Genomic DNA, 12,972 nt, shown 5'->3' on the forward strand with positions numbered 1-12,972 from the left:
TGTAATCGATATATATGGGACCATTGGGCCACTAGCATAGTAAAAGTAAACTTGCTTCAAAGTAAATAAATAAAGTGACTTGAAATTCAAAAATAAAGTTACGTTCAAAGAGATGAAAACCAGGACACTTTACGAGACTGCCAAAGCCACCTGCCACTCCTCTAATTTCAAGGTTGTGTGTCCTCTAAATTCCCTTATCGGAGAACAAAGATGCGCCTTGTGGCAATGACTTTGTTTACGTGCGTCCTCCAGGAGCGCTCTCAACTCTGAGTCAGGAGCCGTGGGGGCGGAAGGGCGCGTCACCCTCTGCACAGGAGCCTTTTCTAATTTGCCTTTTGGTCCCGGGAGGGTAGCGCAGCTGCGGGGTACGACCTCTTCACAGTCCCGGAGACTAAGCCAGCCCAATCCCTTCCTGTCGCCATTCACTCCCCCCGGGTGTTTGCATTCCTCCCAGCTGGCACCAGCCCTGGGACCCCAAGCCCGAGACCAGCCCAGAGGCAACTTCGCTACCCACGGAACCCGGGCCGCTTCCCGCCACCTCCCACCCACGCGGAATCGTTCCATTCCCCGGTGACCAATCGGCACTCCGCACGCTGCCACGCCAGCCAATCCCAGGAAACACACGTTGCCCGGGCCAACTTCGGCTACTAGCCCTGCGGGGCCCCGGGTTCGAGCCGCGGGCGTGGCTAGAGGTTCGGCCCGCCTTCCCCTGTGCGGCTTGCTGCCTTCTGATTGGCTGATACCTGCCGTGGCTTGACGCCCATTGGCTGCCGTCGCCCGCGGCCCCGATGGGCGGGGAAGCTTGGAGAGCTGAGCGCGTCAGTGTTTCCGAGAGGGGCGAGTCGGTTTCTGGTCTGAGGCTTCCCGCCGGGTACCCCTCACTCCTCGCTTCTTCTCAGGTAGCCTTGGGTGGATGCGCGGGGGTCGCGGGGGCAACGAGGCGGCTCCGAGGGAGGGAGGGAGGAAGGGAGGGCGGCCGGCGTCCTGGGCGCCCCGCCCGGTGCATTTTCCCGGAGCTTTGGCTTGGAGTGGGGCGGGGGAGGCGGCCGTGGGGGGCGGAGATGGCGCCCCGTGGCCTCCCGGAGGGCACCGACCTCACCGGTGAGAAAGCAAAGGGAGTCCCAGGGCGGGGAGGGGGCGGTCCGGAAGGAACCCAGGGTTTGCTCCTTGTCTCTTCGCACGACTCACCAGGATTTGGACGCCGATGAGGCCTCCGTTTCTTCATTTGTGAAACGGGGAAGGGGCGGTAATAAGCTTGCTTCCGGGGCCGTGGTGCAGATGCTGGAGGTCCCGTTCTGTGACGGGCACCGTGCTTCCCGGTTTGTAGAAGAAGCACAGACAACAGAGGGTCCACCCTCCCACAGGAAGCATTGACCAAGATGATGATGATAAAAGACAGCTTTTTCCAGGGCGTACTATAGGTGTCTTCCAAGTGCGGTGCTAAGTGTACAAACTCCTGTAACTCCTCGATAAATTCGTGCTATTACTGTCATCCTTAATTTACAATTAAGGAAGATTACCTGAGCCCTAGCTGGTTTGGCTCAGTGGATAGAGCGTGGGCCTGCGGACTGAAGGGTCTCTGGTTCTACTCTGGGCAAGGGTACATGCCCGGGTTGCTGGCTTGATCCCCAATGGGGGGCGTGCAGGAGGCAGCCGATCAATGATTCTCATCATTGATGTTTCTCTCTCTTCCTCTCTGAAATCAATAAAAATATATTTAAAGAAAATATACCTGAGCTATTTTGGGTTCAGAAACCAGAACAAAATATAACAAATTCAATATGATGTCCTATATATATATTTTTTTAAAAATAATTCTTTATTGTTGAAAGTATTACATATGTCTTCCTTTTCCCCCCATTAACCCCCTCCAACCCGTCCCACCCCAGGCCCTCACCACCCCATTATCTGTGGCTATGGGCCATGCATACATGCATACAAGGTTCTTGGTTGGTTACTTCCCACCCACCCCCTCACCCACCCTCCCCTGACTTCCCTCAGATTCTGCACTCTGTTCCATGCTACCATGTCTCTGGATCCACTAAGTTCATCAGTTTGTTACTTAGGTTCCACATATGAGTGAGATCACGTGATACTTGTCTTTCTCTGACTAACTTATTTCCCTTAGCATGATACTCTCCAGGGCCCTCCATGCTGTCTCAAAGGGTAAGAGATTCTGTTTTACTACTGCATAGTCATATTTTTAGTGTAAAGTCTCCTCTAGCCAGTGATCAGCTTTCCGCGTTTTACAGAATAGATCTTTAGCCTCTGAAGGCAGAAGCCCTGGGTTTGAATTCTGGCTCCATCACTTACTAGCTGTATGGTCTTAGACAAGTGACCTGCTTTACCTATTGCCCCTTTCCCTTTCTGTAAAATAGGAATAATTATAGGGTTGGCTCTTAAGGTTCTTTATGAAGATTAAATGAAAAAATACAATTTAAAGTGGCCCGAAAATTGATCACACAGTAAATGATTTAAAAATGTTAGCTTTATTCTTTTAAGTAAAGGATTAGAGCATTAAGAGCTTGAACATTATTAACTTGGACATAAACCTAAAGTTGTGATATTAGAACTTATTATTGCTAAAAGTGTTGTAAAAAGTCTCAACATTGTTGTAAAGCTTGTGCTAAAATCAGTCAAAGTGAGCACTAAAACAGAGGGACACTAGTCACATTGCAGAATAGGCTTCCCTGTGGCAAATGCTGCAGCCACCTCTCAAAAATGAGAAACTCCATAGTTGACTGAGTTAGGAAAGCTAAATTGCCAATTCAAGATTGATTGGAAATCATGCATGTGCTGAAATTTTTATGTTAGGTAGAAAATATAATTTAATGTACAAGGCATTGGTTTGCACCACATCTTGGGGGAAAATCTATGGCATGTTAAATTGAAGCTATTCACATAAATGAAACTCATATCTATTGGTTCATGGAAGGTCGATTTCTATATGAGCTTCTTTAAGAAATGAATTCTGACTTAATTTTACTACATAAGTAGAAACAGATTTTTATGGCATTCACTTTTTATTAGGGGTTTATTATGGTCTATAAAATACAACCTGTGGCCATTTCACTGGACATATATTTGACAAAAATTGGGGTTGTATTGATCAATGACTTATGGTGCTTATAGGAAAATTTTAACTGGGGAAAGCTGTCCACTCTATAATGACACCCACTATCTACACCAGGGATCACTTCAAAAATATGGACATAGAAAACATGAACAAAAAAGGTTAAAGTAAGTAAAACATGAAGATAGGCATTACTCAGCACTGTGTAATAAAACTGTCAAGAGCATATAATCTTATATATGGAGCTCTTAGATTCTGATAAAGTTAAGTGGTACTTGTTCTCTCTGAAATGTAAGTGGTAGAGTTGGAGAGTTTCTTGATAAAAGGTCAAGAAAGGGAATAAAAGAATTATTAAGAGGGAGTTCAAAATGGTATTTAAAACATTTCCTGACATCCTCCACAGGTGGAGATTGCAGGAGGGCATATGGTATGCTTTCCATTCAATTAGCATGAATACCCTGTTATATTAGGAGAGCGCCAAGACTTTGGTAACCCCAATACTGCCCCTTTTTGGTCCTGGAATATATTTCTAGGGATCCTCTGTCATGCCTGCCCACCCAGGTGGTTTAGACAATAACCATTATACCCTTTTGGACTTAATCTTGATGAACAAAAATTCATGCAAGAATTAACTGCCTGGTTAAATAGTTCATCAGCTATAAGAGAGCTTTCCAAGTTTATAGTTTGTTCTCTTCCTGTCCTATCTTCTACTTCTACTCCACTACCCTTAAAGTGACTCATTAATAATTTTTAATGTTTTAATTTTTGTTATTATGCAGTTAAAAGTTTACTTGAAGGGTGGAATACATCAATTTTTAAAGCAAAAACTAGATTATATTCATCAATGTCATTCTAGGACCTGGTATACACTAGATGCTTGATAAATAAAATAGTAGACCTCTTTGAGAAATTGTTGTTTCATTACATTAATGGAAGTTTTAGTCATTCAGAAGCTCAAGGATGATTAGTATGAATGGACCTGCCTTAGATATCTTGAGGTCTTCCAGGCTAGTAGCTCACCATTATTTTTCTGTTTAATTCACTGTGTTCCAACAGCATGCTAGACTTCACATTTCCTGCCCCAAAGATTTACAGTTAAATGGGAGAAGATGACAAGTGAATAATTACATTACAGAGTTGCTGTGAGAAAACTTGGGAGGGGGAACTGACTTAATTTTCAGGGGAATCCAGGAAAGAAGAGTAGAAATTAGGTAGTGAAGCTTGGCCAGTTCATGAAGGATCCCATAAGCCATATTAAGGAGTTTGGACTTTACACTGGTCAGTAGGAGTGAAAGATTACTAAAGATTCTTATCTTTATAGGTAGTTTTTATTGCTTACATTTTGTGTGCTGGATTTGCACAGATAACGTTGTTTAATAGTAGCATTTCATTTCCTCTTTGATTTCTATCAAATATTTTTTAAAAATTATCTGCCAACCACAGGATTATCTGGCAGGTGACTTTGGGTTTAAATAACATTGTTTTAATTATGATGATCCTAGTAATAGATAAATGAAATTTCTTTTGCAAGTCTTCTCTAAGAACTTATGCTTGTTTATAACATATTCTTGAATAAGATCATTGTACTAGCTATCAAGTTGGCAATCTCTTGAGTGGAAATGGGATATATTCCTTACTGGCAGACTTTTTGAATGTGCTCATTCACTTTTAGTCTTCGGGTAGGACCTGTACTTGTTATATATTTGGCACCACTTACATAGATCCTAAATTTTATATTATTGAATTTTCTCTATATACTTTTCCATGTTTCTGTGATATGCCACTCCACAATATACCACTTGGGATAAGAATTATTTTGAGCTGAAGGCAGTTAATAAGCAGCAAATGAAAAAAGAGCTCTTTTTCCTTCCACTATCTGCCTAAAAGTAGGACGTACGTTTCCCTTTGTGAGGGTTTTCTCTGCCCCCTCTCCTATATCAGGAGGAGGACAGCTCATCACTGGAGACAGATAGTTGGCATCGAGATGGTCTGCACAAACTTTACTAAAATAACCCTATCTTCTATTGTTTTCTTCCATATAATTACTTCCCATAATTTACCACCCCTAGAATCCCAATCCCTTTTCCTCATCTTGTCACTTCTCCAGAATTAATCACCCTTTATTAAAATGCTGTATAAGCCTTGGGTCTATCTACTACTTTGGGTCTCCACTTTTTTTTTTTTTTCCTGTATTGATTAAACTTTGGGGTAAATAAAATATCTTAGTGATTGCCTTATATGATTTTGATATTTGTTTTCTAAAGTGTTAGGATACTTTTTAAAAACTTATTATTAAATTTTATCTTTAGTTAGAAATTATTTCAAACTTATAGAAAAGTTGCCAGAAGAGTGCAAAAAACTCTTGCTTATCTTTCCACCAGATTTATTGTTAACCTTTTGCGGTGTTGCTTTCTCTAACCTATAGTTTTTTAATTTCAAATCTTGCTACTTGTCCCAATAATGTCCTTCATAACAATTTTCATTCTGGTCCAAGATCCCAAACAGGATCAAGCATTGCATTGTTTCATGTCTCTCTTTTTTTCTTTATTGTTCACAGTATTACAGATGTTCCCTCATTATCCCCCTTCACCTAGCCCTTGCCCCTCCCCAGTCTTCACTACACTTCTTTTTTATGAAGGCCTCTGAGCCTTAAATTAAAATGTTAACATCAAATAAGATTTGTGTACCTTTTCTCCTGTTAACCTTTTGTCAGTTTAATTCCCACATTCCGAGACAGAACCTTAAGAGGGTAGATAGAGAAAAAGTTTTTTTTCCTCCCCTACTGCTCATTTCAGTGTTTATCGTTTTTAATGGCTTGTATGCTCTGTGTTGCACTATTTAAATATTGACTGCAACATTGATTTATTTCTCTCACCTTTAGTTTTTCCACCAGTGGTTTTCAGTCCTGGCTGGATGACAGAAAGATCAGTGAGGCTTTTTAAAGACCTGGATTTCTGGAGCCTATCCCAGAACAGACCCACTGAATCACACTGCCTCGCAGTGGGCCCTGAAAGCTAACATTTAAAAACAGTGTCAAAACTTGAGGGAGGCAGAAGTTAAAGTGGTAAAAGCAAATCTTATTTAAGAACTACTGCAATGGGAAAAAAGAAACCTCAGTAAAGAACTGCACTGCCTACTGAATGCAACAAGGATAAGTGGGGAGTTTATAGCCAAGGAACAGGGAAGATGTCACTGGAGGGAAAGTTACTAAGGGGAAGCATTAGGGGTAAGAGGGATTCTGGCTAAATCGACTGGATAGGATTCTTGCTGAAGGCAGGTCAGAGTGGTTGAAGGAGGGTGGGATGAGGAATTTTTGAGGGTGGGGAATTTTCACTAACTTGATTTAGCAGGATATTTGCTAAAACAACCAAGGGGGCTAAGGACAAGCTCAAGAGCTAGGCCTAGTCAAACATCGGACTCAGAGGAACTAAGGAGAGCGTCTTTGTCAATAGCAGCAACCACTACAAAATACAACAGGTGATTCTAATGCATGCATCTGTAGTTGAGAATTGAAGCCTTATTTCCATAGAGGCTTGATATGCCATTAAAATTTTCTCTTGGCTTGATGGGTCTGTAAATGGGCAGCTTTTCCCCCAAAACCCTTTCTCCTTTAGGCTTTTCCTGGAGAGTACCATGGAACCAAAGGGAGACAAAACGAAGACCAAATAATTCTTGTTTTGAAGCAAACACACTTAGGTGCCTGATGTGTTCCAGGCAGTGTTCTCATGAGTGAGGCTATGGTGGTGGATAAGGTAGACAAGGGCCCCTGCTCTTAGTTAGGGATGTTATGGTCGAAGAGTAGAAAACAGTATACCAATAAGTGAACAATTTAATTTCAGATCATGATAAACACTGTGAAGAAAATAAAAGAAGACTATAATAGTGACTTAATAGAAGACTGTATTAAGGACAAGAGGTTCAAATCGAAAAATTGTCGTCATAGGTTGTTTTTGGTCATGCTCAAATTTGGGATCTAGCAATCCAGGCAGAGAAATAGCAAGTCCAAAGGCCAAAGTCCGTGACAAGCTTGGCCTATTTGAGAAACAGAAAGAAAGCTGGTAGGACAAGAACATTGTAGGTAAATGGGTTGAGGGGTGTGGATAGGAATCTCATGTGATTTCAAGGTTTTGGACTTTGCACAACTGGCTCAATTACCCTTTTACTAGCAAATTCTTCAGATGGGAAGGCTAAGGCAGTTTGAGGGAAGCAAGAGGTGCCCATTAGGCATTAAGCTTCTGGATCTGGGAGTGGGTGCTGTCTCTCTCCCTCTTCCCCTGGCTTTCCATGTGTCGGCTTCAGGGTAGCCAGATTTTTTTGCGTGCTTGCATGTTGTTCGAAGGCTCCCAAAGCAATCATCCTAAAAGAAGCCTGCAGAACCTGCATGGACTTCCCTAAGAGAGCCTGGGAGTCCGAGACTCCACCTCTTCATGGGAGATGTGTCAGAGAATTTGCAGCAGGGTTTTAAAACCATCACATAACAGAATCCCTTATATTGTTATCTTTCAATATGAGTCATCATTTCCTTTTAAAAACAATGGTGAACAGTACCTTGTCTTTGGGATTATTAATGAAATAGTACTTTTTCCATTTTATATAGTTAAAATGGTTTCCTTAAAATTAACCATTTGTTGACACTGTACTAGTGGTTCTAAAAGTCTTCATAGGACCTTTTTCCTTACACTGTCAACTGATTGAATCCTGTAACACTTCATCAAATGCAATACAATATTAAAAACAGTGGAGCATTTTAAAAATGAGAAATTGTTTGGAGTTCTGTAGCCCTGTCTTTAGAAGAGGTTTCCAGTTCTGGTTCTCATTTGTTTGCTAGAATGAGTTCTAAATCTGTTGGACAGTAAAATAAAAAAAAATTTCAGTAGCTAAAATCTAAGGAAGTTTTTAAAGATCTATGACTTGTGTATTATTTTTATATTTTGGAAATAGCAATTTTTTTCTTTAAGTGATCTGGAATTTTATTCCTTTTCATTGGATCCTATTAGTAAGGCAATATAGGATTGTATTATTTTTTATATGAGTGATTTTAATAACTTAAAATGATTCTCATCCCTAACTATGTGTTATTCACTTTGGAAATATTTAGGAAAAAACCTATATGCCCAGGACCTACTATCAGAGATTCTGATTACTTGATTTGGGGTGGGGTCCAGGTATAGGTCTTTTTTATAGCTCCCCAGGATATTCTATTATGAAGCCACATTTGAAACCCACTGCCCTACTGCATCAAATTGTGTTTGCTGATGCTGATTTTGGTCTTTGTAACAGGGAGAAAATAAAAAATGGAAGGCCTGCCTGATGCTGCTGCTTTTGCAACTAAACTTAAAAACACTCTCATCCAGTACCATAGCATTGAAGATGATAAGTGGCGTGTTGCAAAGAAAACGGTAAATTAGTTTAATTGGGGAGTATCTTCTGTCTAATGAATTGGTTAATATTTTTCAGAATAGTATGGGAAAATGTGGACCATACTGCAAATGTATATGCAGGATAGATAATTTTCCTAATAAAGTGGGTGGTTTAGCAGGTCATAAAGGAACAAACATAGTAATCCTGTACCGCTTTCGGTAGTTCTTTAGATATTGGACATGAGAATAGACTTGGGCAACAAGAGCCTAAAGACTGGCCTCTTAAGTCAACCAATAAAGTGTATCATTGTCAACTTAAGGAAGTATAGTAATTGGTAGTTTGGAATAGTTTCAGTTTCAGATATTTCAACAAGCCCGTGAGAGTGACCAGTTAGTATTTTTAGCAACAGGACTTGCCCAAATTATCTTATGGCTGAGTGTTGACAGAGCCAATCCTAGAATCCAGGACTCTTCCAGTTAAGTGCTTTAGCTATTCTGTTATGCAGAATTTCTTGGGTAATTACCAGAAAAAATTGTAGGGATTAATTCAAGATAGCACTGTCAGAACATATGTGAATTGTTTAATATTTTAAAAGATATGAGCGAGTTCAGAATGAAATATTTAGGATTCTTAATGTCTTATTCTAAATGTGCCAGTAGACAAGATTGGAATAAGGAAAATAATAAATGGCCAGTGAGATAGTGCCATCACTGAATCTTCACAGTATTTGGGTCACATTAAGCTACTGAAAAATCTTTCTTGGAGGTCTATAATTTAAATAAAATGTGAAGGATTTTAGGATAGAGGAGAAATTCAAATGTGGATCATTTGATGGTATAAATAACTTTATGCATCTCTGAATATTTACTTAAGTTTTAATGCAAACACTAATGCTCTAGACGTATGAAATTGTCAGTTTTATATCCAAGGTTCCACTTATATAATTATCACCATTTACTGTTTTTTATTTTTCTAGAGAGATGTCACGATTTGGAGAAAACCTTCAGAAGAATTTAGTGGATATCTGTAAGTAAATTCTAGTAGTTTTATGTAGCTCTTAAGACATTGCTAAATGTTTTATACACACACACACACACAGCAACATTAATGATTACTAAATGATTATTGCCAGTAAAATTAGGCCTCTTCTTTTAAGATTTAAACTTTCTGAGAAGCAAGTTACCATATGAAGTCAAAGCCTATTTCCATAACCCTTCTGGACTGAGTTGATGGTGAGGGGATCATAAATAATGATGTGAAATGACTGATAAGATCTTAATTTCTTAGCATCCTATATAATAAAAGACTAATATGCAAATTGAATGAACGGTGTAATGACCGGTTGCTATGTCGCACACTGACCACCGGGGGCAGATGCTCAATGCAGGAGCTCCCCCCTGCTGGTCAGTGCACTCCCACAGGGGGAGCACTGCTCAGCCAGAAGCCCAGAAGCCGGGCTCATGGCTGGTGAGTGCAGCGGCAATGACAGGAACCTCTCCCGCCTCCACAGGAGCACTAAGGGGAGCGAGCCTAAGCCATCAGTCGGACATCCCCCGAGGGCTCCTGGAATTCGAGAGGGTGCAGGCTGGGCTGAGGGACCCCCCGAGTGCATGAATTTTTGTGCACCGGGCCTCTAGTCTCTCTCTCTACACACACACACACACACACACACACACGCACACACGCACACACACACACATATATAAAAGCCTAATATGCTAAGTGTTCGACCAGTCACTATGATGCGCACTGACCACCAGGGGGCAGATGCTTTGACCAGTAGGTTAGCTTGCTGCTGCAGTCCGGCCAATCGGGACTGGGCGAGATGGGCCGGACACGCCCTGGAACTCTCTTGTGGTCCCTCCCCATCCCCGATTGTGCACCGGTGGGGTCATTCGGTCTGGCCTTGGCCCTCTCGCAATCTGGGACCCCTCGGGAGATATCGGAGAGCCAGTTTCGGCCCGATCCCCAGAGGCCAGGCAGAGGGACTCCACCGGTATATGAATCTGTGCACCGGACCTCTAGTTATGTATAAGATTCTTCTAATACCCTTCTACATTTACTCAGTGCTATAGTATACTTTATGCTAGGAATTTATCTTGGAGAAATCATCAGAAAGACAATAGTTAAGTTCTTATCTCTTCCATCACAGCATTGCCTATATATTAGATATTAAAAACAACTTGAATAATCAACAGTTGATGAATAATTAAATTATGGAACATGTGACATTTTACATTTTTTAAAAAACACATTTTCAAATATTATTTAAAAACATAAAAAAATGCTCACCATATAAAGTGAATATTCAACTGTATATAGCACAATTGTGAGTTGACTTTATATATTTTTATATATTGAAATGTTTTTATTAAACACCAAATGTATACCTCTAGATGGTGATTTTGTGGGTGGTTTTATTTCCATTTTTTGGTATTTGCAGATAGTTGAACATGAATTATCCCCTTAACCAGAAAAAAATAATTGCTTTCTAAAACCAGTGGGGACAATTGCTTTGTGTAATTATAGTTGAACTAGAGGCCTGGTGCACAGATTTGTGCTTCAGTGGTATCCCTCAGCCTGGCCTGCGGGGATTGAGCCAAAACCAGCTCTCTGACATACCCCGAGGGGTCCCAGATTGCGAGAGGGCACAGGCCAGGTCAAGGGACCCCACCAGTGCACAATTGGGGCCAAGGAGGCACCGCGGGGGGCTGCAGGGCGTGTCTTGCCCAGTCCCAATCGGCTGGACCCCAACAGCAAGCTTAACCTACAGGTTGGAGCGTCTGCCCCCTGGTGGTCAGTGCGCATCATAGCAACTGGTTGAATGAAGGTTTGGACACTTACCATATTAGGCTTTTATTATATAGGATGTTCACATCCTTGGGACTCAGCCCTTTCTAAAATGAAACAGGGGTCTGGCCCCACTTACTATATACAGAATGTTTTGAAGTGAAATACCAGAGATAGCGTTTTCAGAAAGATGAGTCATACAATATTTATGATGAGGACTGAGAAACTGGGGGTGGATTAAGCATTGTAGGCCAGGGTGGAAAGTTAACCCTACCAGACCTGAGGCCCTGAACCTAACTGTCCCCTATACCTGGGCTCCTGAGCATTAAAGAGAAAAAATCAACATGATATAGAAAAATGTTAGTTACATGCAAACAAGTGGTTAGAATAAGATGGAACTTGAAGACATTGTAGAAAATAGGTACTAGGCAAAGTACCGAAAATTAGGTACAGCGGTATAGTGGCAGATTCGGAAATTACCGAAAAATCGGTACAGCGGTCTGGTAGCCTTAATCCTTTAGATCATTAATTCCCAGTGGGGGTTGAAAAGAGTACATAGCATTATGCTTGGTGGTTTGAAAGGACTTCATACAAAAGCTAATCTGTGAGCTGAGTCTAAAAGGAATAATTGATATTTCTTAGGGAATGGAAGACTGATTCATATTCCAGGCAGAAGGAATTGCATCTACTACATACACACAGATGGGAAACACTTCAAGTTAGTTTAGGGAGGTAGAAATTGTGTTTGTATAGCTGGTAAAGTATGAGGGTGGGGAGAACATATATGTGCAGGAGCTTTGAATGCTAAACTAAGGGATTCAGTATGGTACAATCCCCCACCTCCCATGCCCTCAAAGGATCTTAAATTTACTCTAATAATATTGTTAAATAGCATTGTAAAATGAGAGCAGTAAGAGTTCAGAGAAGAGGTTTTACCCTGGGAGTCTATGACTTGCTTCTTGAAGCTCCCCTAAGATTGTATACAAAGTATTGTGTTGGTGTGTATATTCCTGGGAAGACATTTGTGGCTTTTTCATATGCTTAAAGAGGTGTGATCAAAAGATCCAGAGACTGATGGAATGTTGAGTTGGACACAGTGCACAAACTAAAGACAAAGCATGGGAATTGAAAAGGGCAAATGAACATGAAAGAGATTTAGTGATGGTGATGGTAGAAGATGATGATAGTGATGACAGCATTTGAGAACCAGATATTGTTCTAAGCACTTTACATATAGGAAATCATCTTGTTAAAACATGGTGACTTCTTAATTCTGACTGTTGTAATAGGGTTAAGAGAAAAAGAAGAGTCAAAGTTGAATCCCAGATTTCTAATTTGGATGACTGGATTAATTTTTATTATCCCCACTAGAGGCCCGGTGCACAAAATTCGTGCACGGGCGGGGGTGGTGGTGGTGTCCCTCAGCCCAGCCTGAACCCTCTCCAATATGGGACATCCCTCTCACAATCCAGGACTGCTGGCTCCCAACCGCTCGCCTGCCTGCCTGTCTGATTGCCCCTAACTGCTTCTGCATGCCAGCCTGATCACCCCCTAACCACTCCCCTGCTGGCCTGATTGCCCCTAATTGCCTTCCCCTGCTGGCCTAGTCACCCCTAACTGCCCTCCCCTGCCGGCCTGGTCGCCCCTAACTTCCCTCCCTTTCTAGCCTGGTCACCCCTAACTGCCCTCCCCTGCTGACCTGGTCACCCCAAACTGCCCTCCCCTGCTGGCCTGGTCCCCCCCAACTA

General features: G+C 41.7%; 1 protein-coding gene across 1 annotated transcript in view; it reads left to right on the forward strand.

The window, feature by feature from the left end:
- Positions 1-772: 772 nt before the first annotated feature.
- STARD4 (StAR related lipid transfer domain containing 4) overlaps positions 773-12,972 on the forward strand; it is a 33,977-nt gene continuing 21,777 nt past the window's right edge. Inside the window, exons 1-3 of the mRNA XM_079795343.1 lie at positions 773-899; positions 8,354-8,472; positions 9,411-9,460. Of these exons, the coding sequence (XP_079651469.1) occupies positions 8,368-8,472; positions 9,411-9,460 (155 nt within the window). The 5' untranslated portion in view covers positions 773-899; positions 8,354-8,367. The remainder of the gene's footprint in view (positions 900-8,353; positions 8,473-9,410; positions 9,461-12,972) is intronic.

This window comes from Cnephaeus nilssonii (assembly GCF_951640355.1).
Source record: "Cnephaeus nilssonii genome assembly, chromosome: 2".
In the NCBI taxonomy this organism is placed as follows: domain Eukaryota; kingdom Metazoa; phylum Chordata; class Mammalia; order Chiroptera; family Vespertilionidae; genus Cnephaeus; species Cnephaeus nilssonii.